The sequence below is a fragment of the Musa acuminata genome, chromosome BXJ2-9 (genome assembly GCF_036884655.1).
Source record: "Musa acuminata AAA Group cultivar baxijiao chromosome BXJ2-9, Cavendish_Baxijiao_AAA, whole genome shotgun sequence".
Lineage (NCBI taxonomy): Eukaryota > Viridiplantae > Streptophyta > Magnoliopsida > Zingiberales > Musaceae > Musa > Musa acuminata.
Window position 1 is genome coordinate 6,196,393 of NC_088346.1, and position 15,203 is coordinate 6,211,595.

The window sequence follows — 15,203 nt, forward strand, 5'->3', positions numbered from 1 at the left end:
CTACATGGCACTCTTTACGCGGAGAGAAATGTGGGGCCCTTAGGTGAAGATGATGTGGGCCTCACGTAGTTGGGAGAGTTCTAGGGATGAGTATTTTGTACGTACGTACCCGTCGGAGTATGGAGAAGTAGTACTACTCTTTGGGGCCGTTCGCACTGTGGCGTATGAGAATTACGTCCTCTTCGGGACAACCGGTCTTTGGATGCATGCGTGTTAAGTTCAAGGATTCGCTCTTCCCCTTCGAACAGAGATCCGCTGTTACGGGCGATGGCTGCCTCCCAGCACGGTCTTGCCGAATTGATCGATGAGTGAACTGTGGCGTTTGATCTGTGTCCTGTCTGAACGAAAAACAGCAGAGCCACATTTCGGCTCACCTGAATCGGGCCGACCACGGTTCCGGATTTTTCCTGTTGCAAGGGATGTGGATCCCGTCACTTTGAAATCAGGGGTCCACTCGCACGTACTGTGATGATAGGTTGCGAATATGAGCCATGTCTGGATTAGAGATGAAATCCTTCCTTGCTTACGGTTCGCATCCGTCCTCCGAGCGTCATTCCTGCCTCTGGTAATCGACAGGTGTCTGGTACCGTTCCCCAGTTGGCTCTCTCCATCGCTTCCTCTATTATCTTCTCCTAACAGCCGCCCCCATCATGTATTGAGAAATCATGGCCACATTAGTGTAGTAACCCCTCGTTCTTTCTACTCCTCCCTCTCATGGTTCCTGTCATTCGAGGAAGATGCCTCTGCCGGTCACTAAGCTCCTCCGTTCTTTCATTTCCAGGTTAATTAGCTCTACCTATCTGTGCATTCCTTTGGTTCATCTCTAAGCTTATGATTCATGAGTGTTGTTCCATGGCAAACACTTGTAGGCACAGACTCAACGTTGTGGAATTGGTGATGTAACTTTCAGGTCGGCCGGACTGCTGTGGCGCCGGAAAGAGGTCGTGTCATCCGACACCGAGGATGGCGACTACGAGGGCGGCAACCGAACTCCGCCCTCAGTGGCGGCCGCGGAGTGTTATGCGTGCACCCAGCCGGGCGCGCCGGCCTTCCACTCCACCACCTGCGACCGCGCCCACTCGCCGGAGTGGGAGGCCAGCGCCGGGTCATCGCTGATCCCGATCCGGCCGAGCCAGACCAACGTCCTGCGAAGCCTCCGGCCGGGCAAGTCGGGGGCGTCGCTGCTCGGTGGCCAGGTGCTCGATCCGAGGAGCGAGAAGGTGCGACGGTGGAACCGGCTGATCCTGCTCGCCCGGGCGGTGGCAGTGGCGGTGGACCCACTGTTCTTCTACGTGCTGTCTATCGGGCGGCGAGGCGCGCCGTGCCTGTACATGAACGGCGGCCTATTGGCGATTGTGACGGCGCTGCGCACGGCGGCCGACGCCGTGCACCTGGTGCACGTGTGGCTGCAGTTCCGGGTGGCGTACGTTTCGAGGGAGTCGCTAGTGGTGGGGTGCGGGAAGCTGGTATGGGACGCCAGGATGGTCGCCGTCCATTACCTGCGGTCGCTCAGGGGCTTCTGGTTCGATGTCTTCGTCATCCTCCCGGTGCCTCAGGTCAGTGCTCCATTGAAGCTTCTTCTGAGATCATTGGGTCATGCAGGTTCTCCATAGTAACCTTATCACAGATTCATCAAGTTTTTCTTATTGGAATATGTAGGAACAGTGAGAACAGAGATGTCCAGAATCTAATTTCATATATATCCTCAATGAATGCAAGAACAAGTATCTCTTGGACATATAATTAGGATATCCGTACATAGATAGTTCATTTTTCCTCTTGTTTTTGTCTCCTACTCTCAACTACAGTGCCTCATAAAACTGGTTAGAAATGTCTACTGATAGATCGATAATTTGTAGAACTAATTCTGAAAGGGAGATGCAGTGACTTCCCTTCTACTCTGAAATTGTGCAGGCTGTCTTTTGGCTGGTCGTCCCCAAATTGATCAAAGAGGACAAGATAAAGCTTATGATGACTATACTTCTGCTCATCTTTGTGTTCCAGTTCCTCCCCAAGGTTTATCACAGCATCTGCGTGATGAGGAGGATGCAGAAGGTGACCGGCTACATCTTCGGAACAATCTGGTGGGGATTTGGTCTCAACCTCATCGCCTACTTCATCGCTTCTCATGTAAGTATATCTTCTACTAAAATCTTGAATACATGTTCATATATATGTATATCTCAGATAATCACATTTCCTAATGCATGTTGGTTAGCTTGTATGTGCACCAAAGTGCAGTTGGAGATTATGGAATCAAGGAGCAACCTCTTGAGTCTATCCTAGGCATTAGTAATTTACAGAGGAAAGAAAGAAATCATCATCGCAGATGAGTAGGAATTATGTAGATGGAGTTAAACATGTAGTGGGTAGTACACTAGAAAGAATTAAAAGGGAGCTAATCTTGTCACACCTACAACCACAATTAAAAGTTAGAAATCAAGCATGAAAGTGCTATGGAATCCCCAAGAAAGATTGGATAGCATTTACAGTAGTCGAGTGGTATCATGCAGTAACCCACAATTTCTTAGTTATATATTTCATGATCTTAAATCCTTGGAATCCCCGAGAAAGATTGGATAGCATTTACAGAAGTTGAGTGGTATCATGCAGTAACCCACAATTTCTTGGTTATATATTTCATGATCGTAAGTCCTCGTGGCATGAGTTTCTGATGCATGCATGTGATATCCTGCACAACAAGACAATGGAATGCAATAATGGAGATAAACAGTTTAGTTGAAAATAACAAGAGATGGATATGTTACATATAAAGGCTGTGAATTGTTCTTTTGTGGAGACTTGTTATATGGATAGATACACATGCCAGTATTGTACCAGTAGCTACAGCTTTACAGTATATATACTCCATCAGATTGTTAAGCACTCGTCAGTATCGGAAAGGATTAAAACTAGCTTCATCTTTTTCTATTTTGTTATCTTTAACAGTATCATAATAAGTCATAGATTAGAAAATAAGATAGATTGAGAATAGATATATAATCTGGGTATATCGTCCCGATAAGATGATCCTGTCTTTTTATAGTGAGAAGCAGAGGATATAGGATGATAATTAGAAGAGTCTTTGTTCCTAAAGAATTCTATTATAATTGATTTTTTTTTCTATTGATCGATAATCATCATTAGAGTTTAATAAGATATATAATATATTTTACTTAATTAAATAAAACTATATGATCCAATAATTTGACCTTGTCTTATAAATTTCAAAACTAAAACCATAATTAAGAGAACTAAAATTATTTATTTCAACTATTGTTTCCGACAATTCAGAAGGACTACTGATGCTTCCTCTTTGTAAGTCTTCAGGTAGCAGGTGGGTGTTGGTATGTTCTTGCAATCCAACGCGTGGCCTCCTGTCTTCAACAGCAGTGTGAGCAGAAGAACGATTGCGATCTTGTATCGCTGGGCTGCTCTAAGGAGGTCTGCTACCCCTTCACCCTGCGATCTGGCATGGCTACTTCAGCTTGTGAGGGCAACTTGATGGCATCTACCAGAATGCAGAACACTTCGGTGTGCTTAAGTGGCAATGGTCCATTTCCATATGGAATCTACAATTGGGCTCTCCCTGTTGTGTCCAGCAGCTCACTTGCTGTCAAGATCCTCTATCCCATCTTTTGGGGCCTCATGACTCTGAGGTAAGAGTTGGTTGGTCAGAAAGATCATACGCAAGAACCTGCAAATCCAGTAGAATAAGCATAAACCAGAGCTTCACCTCGTTTGTCACTGACATAATTTTCACTCTGCTACAGCACTTTCGGCAATGATCTCGAGCCTACCAGCCACTGGCTAGAAGTCATATTCAGCATTGTTATCGTCCTAAGTGGCTTGATGCTCTTCACCCTGTTGATCGGTAACATTCAGGTGCTTGGCAATGCTGTCGTCTTCACTCCGATCAGACACAGCAATGTATACATTTCTAACAGATTTGCCTTCCTGAGTAGGTATTCTTGCATGCTGTTATGGCGAGGAAGAGAAAGATGCAATTACGATCTCGGGACATGGAATGGTGGATGAAACGGAGACAGCTACCCTCGCGGCTAAGACAAAGAGTTCGTCAGTACGAGCGCCAGCGCTGGGCTGCAACCAGAGGGGAGGAAGAGATGGAGATGATCAAAGATTTCCCCGAAGGACTGCGGCGTGACATTAAGCGTGATCTCTGCGTTGATCTCATTAAGCAGGTAATGCAGAAGACTACATAGTGTGTGTTAAGATTACAGAGGCACTTCCAACCTTCGTTCTCACAAAGCTAATGATCATCTGTGAAATAGAAATTGCTGGAGAAAACATGTGAAGCTTATGTATATTTTCTTGCAGGTACCTCTGTTCCACAATTTGGATGATCTCATTCTGGACAACATATGCGAAAGAGTTAAACCCCTCGTCTTTTCCAAGGGTGAAAAGGTATATGATTAATGTTAGCAAAGGAGGAGAAGTCTTGGAGCGTGCTGAGGGTACTACTTTTATGATCAGGTGATAAGAGAAGGCGACCCAGTGCAGCGCATGGTGTTCGTCGTCCGAGGCCACCTGAAGAGCAGCCAGTGCCTCAGCAAAGGCATGGTGGCCACGTGCATGCTCGGGCCTGGCAACTTCCTCGGCGACGAGCTCCTCTCGTGGTGCTTGCGGCGGCCATTCGTCGACCGACTACCGGCTTCCTCCGCCACGTTCGAGTGCGTCGAGCCGGCAGAAGCCTTCGGCTTGGATGCGCCCGATCTCCGGTACATCACAGAGCACTTCAGGTACAAGTTCGCGAACGAGAGGCTCAAGCGAACGGCGAGGTTCTACTCGTCTAATTGGCGGACGTGGGCGGCTGTCAACATACAGCTCGCCTGGCGCCGCTACAAGACGAGGACGGGAGGCGCGGCGAATGGACCGCCGGAACAGCGCGACGGCGAACGCCGCCTGAGGATGTATGCTGCCATGTTCATGTCGCTGCGACCTCAAGACCATCTCGAGTAGAACAAGAGCAGTCATGTTGATGGAGTTCAAAGGCCACTCGAGAAGAGAAGAAATTTAGAATTCAGCATGAGAAATAATTCAGCTTGTTGCATGAAAACTCTGGAGACTTGATCTCTCAGTCTCCGGTTGAAGCTTTAGAAGCGCCAAGGTTCTTTTCTCGCGCTCCGTGGTGCGATATGAAGAATTGCATGAAGGTAGTTCTTTTCACTTTATCAATGTGATTGAAGTTATAGAGATGCCAACATGTTGATCTTGAAGCACAAAAATTAGTGAGGAGGTACTTATTCTATCATTTTATATATATTTTTTTAACAAAAATAAATGATTTAATTTAAGGAATTAATTTTATGATTTTACAGTGATTCGATAAAATCTTTACACCCTAAGTTAGGTAACATCACCTTCTAAATATCATAATAAATTTAAATCTTCAAAATAAGAATATTAAGATCAATCAAGTCGACAAGGACTTTAAAAAGGGGCGTATATAAATATATATATATATATATATATATATATATATATATATATATATATATATATATATATATATATATATATATATTTGCTAAACCAAAATTTAGAGGGTAAAGATAATAATAACTGGTTTGGAAGGGATATAAATGCAATTTTGGCTAAAGGAGGCCACTTCGACATCAATTAACGTTCGAATTCTAAACCCTAGCACGGAAATAAGCTTCAAGTTCGACGGCAATGGCGATGGAGATCGATTTGCCGAAGCCGGAATTGCTCTTCCGAGCCGCGGAGGATGGGGACGCTTCTCTATTTGCCTCCCTCTCCAGGGAAGCCCTAGACAGGGCTCGATCGCTTAGGAACGAAGACGGCCGATCCCTCCTTCACGTCGCTGCCTCCTTCGGCCGCTCCGAGGCGAGCCCTCACCGTTGTTTTGCAAATTGTGTAACTTTAATCGTATTCGTCGATCTAGGGTTTGATATTTTGTTTCTCCAATTTTTATTTTCCTACGTCTCGTTTGAGAAGAGTAGTTGAGTAGTTGATTTGATTTGGTTTGATTTTATTGAAGGATTTTGGGATTTTTTTCTCTAATAGGTTGTTGATGTGATATCGGTTGCTGATCCATCGATTAATGGAGTCAACAGTAAGGATGAAGAAGGTTGGGCGCCCATTCACTCCGCTGCGAGCATCGGGAATGCTGAGATCGTCGAGATCTTGCTTAGTAGAGGTGAGTTTCGACTGATGCTTCTGTCAAGATTGAGCTTTCGTCCAGTTTGCCTTTGCTATAGGAAATTATATGCAGTCCTTTTTGTTCTGTCATGGCTTGTTAGAATAACCAAAAAACAATTTATAAAATTCATTAGCTTTCCGTCAGATGTTTGGAAGGAAACAGAATTGAGATGTATGATCATGTGGTTGTAATACTACTTCAGTTTTGTAGTTTGATATCTATGTGAGAATCTAGAGATTAGAATTAATGGTAAAATGTAAATTGCAATGCATATATGCCATGCAATTTAAAGCATGTTTTCGTGACATGCAAGTGATGCTTGAAGAAATAAGTTCGGGTTCAACTGGTGCTTTTAGGTTGACAAGCAGCATACTACTGCTATGTAGCTATACTCTACTTCCAGGGAAGTTTTCTTGGTAGCTTATTCAGCTACTTATCAATGAGATAAATTAAATCTTTTTTTAAAAAAATCAGTTCTTTTGTGAGAAGTCTCGAACAAGCTCTGATTAATTAACAATCTGTATTTTATTTATTTTTTGTAATATTTTTTGAAACAATATTATAAAAAGGTAAACTGATTTAACATTAGCAAATAGTAGCAAAAACTTTGGTTTTTGATCTGAAAATTAAAAGGAATGTTTGAATTGATCCTCCAATCTGTATCTGCCCCATCCTTTAAACCATATTGTCCAATACAACTGATCCAATTCAAATAATTTTATAAAAAACCAATTCCTATCCTGATTTCATTTTTTAAAACCTTGAGTAGGATCTTCTCACACATAAATAGAACCTGTCACAGGAAGAAGGTATAGCTAATCTAGTCAACCTAACAAAATGAATAGCTCTAGCTACTGCCACTCTCCAAATACCAGACTTGACGGAAGAAGGTATGTTCGTGCTTGGGTCATGTTAAACACATTAATATTAAGATTCAGTATGACTCAAATGAGTCTATTATGATTATTCTAGTGAATATTTGACTAAACCAACCAGTTTAGTTTGATCCAATCCAGTTGTTTACTGCATGGTTGTCATTGAGCAATTGGCATATAATATCTGGTTCTCTTAGACTTGTATGTTGAGATCATGAATTGACATGATCCGTATCTTGCCAGACTGTCCTGTTATGACCCTTCACATTTTTTTGCTTCCCAAGGAAAATTCTTTTAACGATTTATATGTTATTCATCAAGTGAAATGCCTAGTATGATTTCCCATCACTAACTAGAAATCTGATAACAGTTGCATATGCTATCTATTTAGAAGATAAAATGCTGCATTGTTTGGCTTTTTAATAATTCAAGAATTTTTTTTTGTTTGAAGCTGTATCTTGTTTTGGGTAATGTTTTTGCACGAACAGGAAGTGATGTCAATTTGATTAACGACGGTGGACGCACTGCCCTTCATTATGCTGCTAGTAAGGGATGGTTAAAAGTAGCTGAAGTTCTAATATCCCATGGTGCAAAGATAAATAAGAAAGACAAGGTCTATACTGTTTTGCACAACTATGTCTCACAATTTTTCTTCCAGTTATTTCTTCTTCATGCTAAGTTTTTTTCTCTTGTTTATGCACATTTCTGCTGTTGATGTTTTAAAGTGCATTTAATTCAGGTTGGTTGTACCCCACTGCATAGGGCGGCAAGTACAGGAAAGTCAGAGTTGTGTGAGCTGTTGATTGAGGAAGGAGCAGATGTTGATGTTGTTGATAAAGCAGGCCAAACACCTCTTATGCATGCAGTGATATGCCAGAACCAACAGGTCACTGAAATTAGAACTCAACCATGCTATTTTTCCTTTTATTAATTTAATTGGCCATTACAAAGTGTCAAATTAGAGTACCCTTAAGAGTGGCTTTATCTTATTTAAGTTAGCAATATCTTTTGCTTCTCATCAATCAGAAGTTGTGCTTGATCCCTCATGTAATCCACATTACTGAAGTGGATGAAGTTCCTAAGTAATGTGTTGCCCCATTTTCTCCCTCTGTGACCTTGAACCTTAGTGGACCTGTAAAAATTTATGAAGATAACATGAACCAGAACCAATAGAGCAAGTATTTTAGAATTTTTTACCTCTCAAATGCATTCTCTTTGGTGTATGTACTGTGTTTTTGCACACAGCAGAGTGTGGATGTGAATTTGGCTGAGCATGTATTTTAGATGCGTTCACTATGTACTAGTCAAGATGTTTGAATTGTAGGATCGAACATAATAAAAATTGTATATACTCTAGAATAAACTAGTAATCGACATAAGCCATGTATCGACATATGGAGAACAACATAGATGCTTAAAGAACATAAAGGAATGTAATAACATATAATACTCTAAATTCGAAAACTATAATCAATTAGATACAATCATAACAAAGAGAAACTCATCATTCTCATATGATTAAACTGGCTTAATATAGAGTGGAATCAATTAAATAGTGAAAGATACATAAAGTATTAGAATCTGGAACCATAAATTTTTTTAGCGGTAAGGAATCATTTCATGTTTATTTCAAGCCATATGCCTAACCAAACAATTTTGCAGTGTTACGGGTGAGTTCTCTGCCAATGAGAAGAGAGGGTCAAGTGGAGAACTTACATATACCTATGCACATTGTGTGTCCTTGTGTGTGCATCTCTCCACTTACGTGGGTCTTGTGCCTCTCCATCGTCAATATAATTCGCTGCTGTGATGTTCATTATAGCCCTTTCCTCCACCCATGTACAAGTGCTAATATGTAGAAATGGTAGCACATATAAAGATCATGTTTTTGCCAAGCATTATTTAACACTCTGAATGGTAGAATCCCTGTGGCTTTAATGAATCCAATCAGTATGCTTACATGAGCTCACGTGGTTATGAGCCTTATTGCTTTGAATAGGTTGCTCTTCTTTTGATAAGGCATGGTGCGGACCTCGATGTGGAAGACAAGGAAGGATATACCGCGTTAGGCAGAGCATCAGATGACTTCAGACGGATACTGATTGATGCTGCCAAGGCAATGCTTGAAGGTTAGATGACAGAGATACAGTCTCTAGAACTGAGCTTCCTCCAGTAGATCACAATCAAGTGCTTCAAGAAGTATGGCTAATCAGAGGACTCTAGAGATGGATGGATAGTGAGACCGGCATTCAGTTTGTATTCGGCATGCATGTGCTGTGTTAAGAATCTGAAACAAGTTCAGCATGCTGTTCTCAGCAGTAATGAAACTTAGAACTGCAGTAGTCTTAACGGTGGTTCGACTCGTCTGCTTGCCTTTTATGTGTATCTTGCAGAGAAGCAATGGTATTTCGAAGTATAGACTTTCCGAGACTTCTTATTCTACTGATTTGTTGGATTGTTTTAGGGATTTTACATAAATACACGATGGCATATGTGATTCTGACTAAAAGACCAGCTGATTATGATATTGTTCTCTACTCACGTTTACTTATTTTGATGAAGTCAGTCGGATTGAGATTGTCAACCCATGCACACTCCGTTTTTCTTCCTCTGAAGGTAAACGTACTTTTTGAATACTTTGAAATGATTGATATGTAAATATTTTGTAATATATATCTTGTGGAATGTGGAGTCATTTGTGGAACATGAGACAACATTGTTTCTGTTCTGGTGGAATCTCATGGCCTGTGATGTCTCTGGAGACTTTGACTAGTTAGTGACCCTTTAGGACACAATCATAGTGGCCTACCTATCCAAAGCCCAATAGACAAAGCCGAGAAATCTTAACCTATTTACCGCCACCGACACATCTCCAAGTGGGGGGACAAGTGGGTCCAAACATTTACTCTTTTTTCCACCTTTGATTTAAGAGGGCAAGCTTTTCATATAAATCTTTCGATCAATAAATTATAATATATTATTTAGTGATTGGCTTTAAATTTTGATTTACCATTTTTCTCAAAATTTTAAGATGGATTTGGTAAGAAAAGGACTTCTAAACAAGCAAATTAAACACTTAATGAAGCATAATCCAAGTTAATTGTGGGAGCCTAAGAGTTCTTGCGACATAGAAGTGCGACGTAAATAGCTCTCACCGAAAAATATTGGACCCTCGTCGTCCTTTCAGGAATTATCCCACGAATTAGAGGAGAAAGATCGGTGAGTACGTGGTCGCGCAATGGACAGACGTCTAAGTCGTGTCCTGAGTCGTATGTGTTGCTCCTAAGATCCTTCACCTGTGTGTGCCCTGTTCGGACATAGGCGCTACCAGCACACACCAGGCTGGCCTCCACGTGCTGTCGCTTTCCGTGTTCTTCTTCTTTCCAACCCAAAAGATTACTGGAAGCGAGAGAGAGAGAGAGAAAATGATCCCAGCAAACAAACCAGAGAAGAAGCTACAACACATCGCACACAAACTCTCACACAAATCTCAAAGTGACGCACGGAATCACCAAATACATAGGAACGAGATGAAGAAGAGGAGGAAAACAAATCAAGAAATGCTTGTCTTTTTTTGTTCTTTGAACACTGATCAGAGCACCCGGAGAAGAGCGGCGGCGAGCAGAGTGGCGGCGAGAGCGGCAGTGGAGGTGAGCGCCCTGGGCGGGGCGGCGGCGGCGGAGGCGGAGGACTTCTTCTTGGCGGAGAGCGGGGCGGAGGGGGAAGTGAGGGGCTCGACCAGGATGGACAGCTTCATCCCCTCGTAGCAGTAGCCGTAGCTGCAGATGAAGTAGTAGCGGCCGGTGTGGTTGAGCTCGAACGCGTAGTTCCGCCCCTTGCTGTAGTTGGAGATGGGGTTGGAGGCGTCGCACTTGTCGTACGCGTCCTCGTCCACCCGCACCACGTCCGCCGTCCGCGGCTGGTAGTAGAACACTGCGCTCACAGGCCATGCATAAGGATCTCACAACGACAGCGGAAGCGAGGACTGTAGGAGAGTCCAGAGATCAGAGAAGAAGAGCGAAGACATATTAGGTACCGAGCCAGTCGCCGACGTGAAAGGGGCGGTGCTTCTTCTCCCAGATGGTGTAGTTGACGCCCGGAATCCACCCCTTCTCGTCTCCCACCGAGAACCTGTTAAATGCCGAAGCGCAGCTCAGGTGGTACGAAACGCAGACCAAGACGAGAAGCAAGGCTTTGCCCATCGCTCTCTCTCTCTCTCTCTCTCTCTCTCTCGTCCCCTTCAGAACCAACAAGGAGCAACGACGAAGTTAGAGGAGAGTGCACGGGACTGTCTCCCTCTGTGTCCGCTCGCCTTTAATGCTCTCACTCTCGCTCAAAAGACTCTTCGGCTCTCTCGCTGTTCTCTCTCGTCTTTTGAGGAGGGTTACAAGGGATGGATAGTAACAGGTAAAAGAAGGGAGACTGTAGCATGCCACATGGGATGGCAGGCGCTGCTTTATATGGGCGATAGAAGAGTCACATGAGAAGATGCTGCCTTTTGTCTTCGTAGACAACTGAAGCAGTAAATTTGCTGTCGATCCAACAGGTGGCGTTTTTATTTATCTAAAATTATATTTGTTTTTAACTTTAATACTTTTAATATTTATATATTTTATATTAAACATACTATCAGTATATTTACTCTCTGAGTTCGATCGGATTTCTATAATTTTAAAAATTATATTAAGATATTTATATTTACAAAAGTAAAATATATTTTAAAATTTTAATTCTACAAATTTACTTTTTTAATCCTATATAAAAAATTTAATGTTTCATTCTCGTAAATATAAAGAGTTTTAATATATATTTTTTAAAATCAATCAACTTGGAATTATACGAATCATAAAGAAAACACTGATTTGAAAGACGAAACGAGTGAGAAACAGTTGGAGCTAAATATGTATCTTTGAGTGGGGCCAATCCGATTGATTCTATCATGCCGACGGAAAACCGAAGAAGTAAAGCTGCAACTCGAGCTGAGTTGTACATTTCAGCAGCAATCATGGCGGCCCACACGATCGCTTCTCACGGCAATTCTCATCACCCCATCATGCTCCTAAATCAAATGCATCCAACTGACAACGCAGATCTCTCCATGATTGATTGCATGTTTTCTCTGTAAATATATCTTAATTCTAAAATACATTATACCGTATATCTAATTTGTGACGTCATATATGGCATACGATTCTCGTATATTAGACTACAATCAAAATAAGGTGAAGGATTATATTGGGAAAAATCACCCATTATTTGTGTACATATTGCTGGACTACAAGAACTGAAAACGAGGTGTTGGCAAACTCCGACGAGGCCAAGATGTCCCCCACCACTCCCAGCTCCGGTGACTCGCTCCAGTCATCCATTCCTTCGCTGAGCAACGAGTTCCAGGCCTGCCGCCGGCCCACGATCACGAGGTCGTAGTCCTTCTCGAAGTACTTGATGACCGCGACTGCCTCCTCGACGTCGCTCACCGCCACCTCCTCCACCGCCACGCGCTCGTTCCTCGCGTGCTCGGTCTTGAACTGGTTGAAGAGATCTTCATCCTGGAGAAAGTCCTCGTCCATCTCGCGATCGACGGCCGGGAGGAAGCGGAGGACTACGGTGGTGACGGCTACATGCCGCGCCATGCGCGCGCCAAAAGACAGTGCTTCCCGGTCATCGGCGCCACCCCAGAACAGGATCTTGATGTGGTATCGGTACTGCCGCGGCACGGTTTGCCCGAAGCCGGTGATCGGGTGGTGGACGAGGATACCGACCGAGCAGGGAGCCTACAGATGCAAATCTCAGTAATCATGTAAATCCTTTTAGTTTCCTGCCACAATCTCTGATAGCCACCCAAAAATCCAATCAATCGCCGTACGTAGACGAGGAACATATCCGCACCTGAGACAGTACATTAGGGATGATGCTACGAGCCGCCCGATGGACCTCAACGTTGGCCCCAGTCTCCTTCCTCGGAAATGGGACGATGACGAGGTGGACGTTCTTCTCGATGACGAGCGAGCAGATGTCGTGGTGCATTGTCTTGTAGGGAGAGATCGCAGTAAACGGCTGGACGACGACCATCCCCTCCTTCAGTTGCTCGTAGTTGATGAAGACGCTGTGGAGGCGGTCCATCTGCCGCGCGTCGATGCTGCCCTTCTTGTTCTTGTGAGCGATGAGGCTGGAGCTCGCCCGTCCCATGATCTCCGTCAGGTAAAGGACGTAGACGCACATCGGGCTCTGCTCGTCGCCGCGCGACGCCTCCACGAGGTCGAGCAAGAGCGCCACGGGCTCCTCGTCAAGCAGCGATGCCACCAGGCGGAACTCGGCCTGCGGCTCCAGGTGCTGCACAGTTCGACACCCCATCACATGCCTGGCGTTCAGGGGATCGTAGAAGATGGCCACCAGCGTCGAGCTTATCACCGTCATAGTCATGCAAGAAAGTATGGCCGCCACATAGGCCTGAGGCAACAGCAACTGCGACATAAATTGACCACATAAGCGTTCATTGACTTGCTGACTGGGCTGCTGCAATAGATGCACGGTGGAAGTGGTTTGTCTTGACCGAATACAATGCTGAGAGAAAAGAGCGTTAATGGGTGTCCGGCACCACACGTACAGCTTTTTCGGAATATTGATCGGCGTAGGTCATGTAGCTGGCGATCTGCCCGAGGCCATTAAAGTTGAGCATGAGGCCCAGCATGGCAGCGTTGCGAACCGATATGTTCCAGTATATGGCCGGCACCATCACGGCGAGGACCTTCGCGGCGTACCCTGCAAACATGTACAGCACCAGCCCCACAAACACCGTAGGGTGGTTGATCATCGTGAAATCGATCCACCTGCCGGCGTTCAAGAAGATGAGCGGAAGCAGCAGCTCCGTGGGGACGAAGTTTGCCCGATCCAAGAGCGCCGTCCCCAGCGGCGGCCCGTCGGGCATGAGGAGCCCCATGTAGACTGGCCCTTCCCAGTGTGATAACAGGAAGGCGTCGCTGAAAGCGCCCATGGCGCACGCGGCGAGCATTATCATCAAGATGTGCCCCTCCCAGACGCGGCCACCCTTCGGGGTGCGACTCACGATCAACCGTGCCCATGGATCGAACACGAAGACGAGGAGCACTATCAAGAAGATGTAGCCCGTCATCTTCTGTGCTGCTTCCAGAAAACTGAGGTGCATTCGTAGGCACTTCCTCACTAACGCCCTGATGATTAAGCAAGCGCTGGTGCCGATGTCGTTGATCATGGACGCGGCAATGGTGAGGCGGCCAAGCTCGGTGTTAAGCAGTCGGAGCTCAGAGAGGATGTCGGCCACCACAGGAAACGTGGTCATGCTCACGGCCATGCTGATATAGTCGAGGGCTAGGCGTGAGCCGATGCCCTCTATGACAATGCCTCGCTGAACCTTGAACAAGCTTTTCATTTGGGAGAGGATGAACAAAGGCACGACCACCGCAGAGACGGCGATGACAAAGGCCTTCTTCCCGAACTGCAGCATCTGGCGCGGGTTCGTCTTGACACAGATCATGAAGAAATGCAGGTCGAGGCCGAGATACGCTACGGTGCGCAGCAAGGAAACCCCTTCATCCCGGAAAACGACATCCAAATACCCTGCTTTGACGTCCTCGTAGTTGGGTGCCGCGCCACCGAGGGCGAATATATAATGAGACAAGGTAAACGCTCGAGTTAGTAGATACGGAAATGTTGGTCCTAAAAGTATTCCACCCTGCAACAATGATCGAGATTACGAGTATAAGACAAAAGTTAATCGAAAGTACGCATTAGCGAGAGAGAGAGAGAGAGAGAGAGAGAGAGATGGAGGATTACAATCATGTAAGAAACGACGCGAGGTTGCTTGAGGGGGCGCAGGACGAGGTGGATGGCGTGGGACGTGAAGACGATGAGGACTATCTGGAGTAAGAAAAGGGGGAAGACATGGCCGACGGGATTATCTTGGTAGAAGACGCCATTGGAGAAGAGAGCGGGTAGCTGTTTACATCCCTCGTCACCGAAAATGTGAACGTCCGCCATTCCCCTGCTCCTCAAACCTGAAGGAGCCCAGTTTCTGAGATCCCACCTCAAGCAACATGGGAGGCAGAAGAGGTGAAGAAAGGTGGAATTTAAGATTTGGGACGAGCGAAGGGGAGAAAAAGTTGGTC

The 15,203-nt window shown here is 44.9% G+C and overlaps 4 protein-coding genes across 5 annotated transcripts; 2 read left to right on the forward strand and 2 right to left on the reverse strand.

Moving 5' to 3' along the window:
* The first annotated feature begins 623 nt into the window (after positions 1 to 623).
* Positions 624 to 5,216, forward strand: LOC135622835 (cyclic nucleotide-gated ion channel 2-like). The gene is made up of 8 exons (XM_065125060.1): positions 624 to 781; positions 911 to 1,556; positions 1,915 to 2,130; positions 3,331 to 3,659; positions 3,774 to 3,885; positions 3,966 to 4,202; positions 4,339 to 4,425; positions 4,495 to 5,216. Exons 1-8 carry the CDS (start codon positions 738 to 740, stop codon positions 4,978 to 4,980), a joined length of 2,157 nt encoding a protein of 718 aa, XP_064981132.1. The 5' UTR covers positions 624 to 737; the 3' UTR covers positions 4,981 to 5,216.
* A 412-nt stretch (positions 5,217 to 5,628) lies between these two features.
* Positions 5,629 to 9,499, forward strand: LOC135582643 (uncharacterized). 2 transcript variants are annotated; one of them, XM_065125062.1, is made up of 5 exons: positions 5,629 to 5,868; positions 6,049 to 6,181; positions 7,548 to 7,672; positions 7,799 to 7,945; positions 9,079 to 9,499. In XM_065125062.1, the coding sequence occupies exons 1-5, from the start codon at positions 5,695 to 5,697 to the stop codon at positions 9,142 to 9,144; spliced, it is 645 nt and encodes a 214-aa protein (XP_064981134.1). In that variant the 5' UTR covers positions 5,629 to 5,694; the 3' UTR covers positions 9,145 to 9,499. The 2 variants fall into 2 exon arrangements, with proteins under 2 accessions (XP_064981134.1, XP_064981133.1); XM_065125061.1 differs by having other exon boundaries at positions 5,633 to 5,868; positions 9,059 to 9,499.
* A 975-nt stretch (positions 9,500 to 10,474) lies between these two features.
* LOC135624053 (mavicyanin-like) lies at positions 10,475 to 11,411 on the reverse strand. Its single transcript, XM_065127525.1, has 2 exons — positions 11,096 to 11,411; positions 10,475 to 10,992 (listed from the first exon to the last, which is right to left on the reverse strand). Exons 1-2 carry the CDS (start codon positions 11,259 to 11,261, stop codon positions 10,652 to 10,654), a joined length of 507 nt encoding a protein of 168 aa, XP_064983597.1. The 5' UTR covers positions 11,262 to 11,411; the 3' UTR covers positions 10,475 to 10,651.
* Positions 11,412 to 12,311: 900 nt separating this feature from the next.
* Positions 12,312 to 15,075, reverse strand: LOC135624007 (cation/H(+) antiporter 15-like). The gene is made up of 4 exons (XM_065127475.1): positions 14,872 to 15,075; positions 13,667 to 14,770; positions 12,949 to 13,524; positions 12,312 to 12,833 (listed from the first exon to the last, which is right to left on the reverse strand). Exons 1-4 carry the CDS (start codon positions 15,073 to 15,075, stop codon positions 12,312 to 12,314), a joined length of 2,406 nt encoding a protein of 801 aa, XP_064983547.1.
* Positions 15,076 to 15,203: the final 128 nt, after the last annotated feature.

What these genes read in the sequence shown, in the direction of transcription:
- LOC135624053 (XM_065127525.1), bottom strand. Translation starts at nt 11,261, where the DNA reads ATGGGCAAAGCCTTGCTTCTCGTCTTGGTCTGCGTTTCGTACCACCTG. An exon ending in TCACGTCGGCGACTGGCTCG is followed by an intron (nt 10,993 to 11,095) that starts GTACCTAATATG and finishes CTGTGAGCGCAG; the next exon opens with TGTTCTACTACCAGCCGCGG.
- LOC135624007 (XM_065127475.1), bottom strand. Translation starts at nt 15,075, where the DNA reads ATGGCGGACGTTCACATTTTCGGTGACGAGGGATGTAAACAGCTACCC. An exon ending in GCGTCGTTTCTTACATGATT is followed by an intron (nt 14,771 to 14,871) that starts GTAATCCTCCAT and finishes TCATTGTTGCAG; the next exon opens with GGTGGAATACTTTTAGGACC. An exon ending in ATCAATATTCCGAAAAAGCT is followed by an intron (nt 13,525 to 13,666) that starts GTACGTGTGGTG and finishes TTTATGTCGCAG; the next exon opens with TTGCTGTTGCCTCAGGCCTA.
- LOC135582643 (XM_065125061.1), top strand. Translation starts at nt 5,695, where the DNA reads ATGGCGATGGAGATCGATTTGCCGAAGCCGGAATTGCTCTTCCGAGCC. An exon ending in CGAGATCTTGCTTAGTAGAG is followed by an intron (nt 6,182 to 7,547) that starts GTGAGTTTCGAC and finishes TTGCACGAACAG; the next exon opens with GAAGTGATGTCAATTTGATT. An exon ending in AGATAAATAAGAAAGACAAG is followed by an intron (nt 7,673 to 7,798) that starts GTCTATACTGTT and finishes CATTTAATTCAG; the next exon opens with GTTGGTTGTACCCCACTGCA.
- LOC135622835 (XM_065125060.1), top strand. Translation starts at nt 738, where the DNA reads ATGCCTCTGCCGGTCACTAAGCTCCTCCGTTCTTTCATTTCCAG. An exon ending in TCATCCTCCCGGTGCCTCAG is followed by an intron (nt 1,557 to 1,914) that starts GTCAGTGCTCCA and finishes GAAATTGTGCAG; the next exon opens with GCTGTCTTTTGGCTGGTCGT. An exon ending in CCTACTTCATCGCTTCTCAT is followed by an intron (nt 2,131 to 3,330) that starts GTAAGTATATCT and finishes GTAAGTCTTCAG; the next exon opens with GTAGCAGGTGGGTGTTGGTA.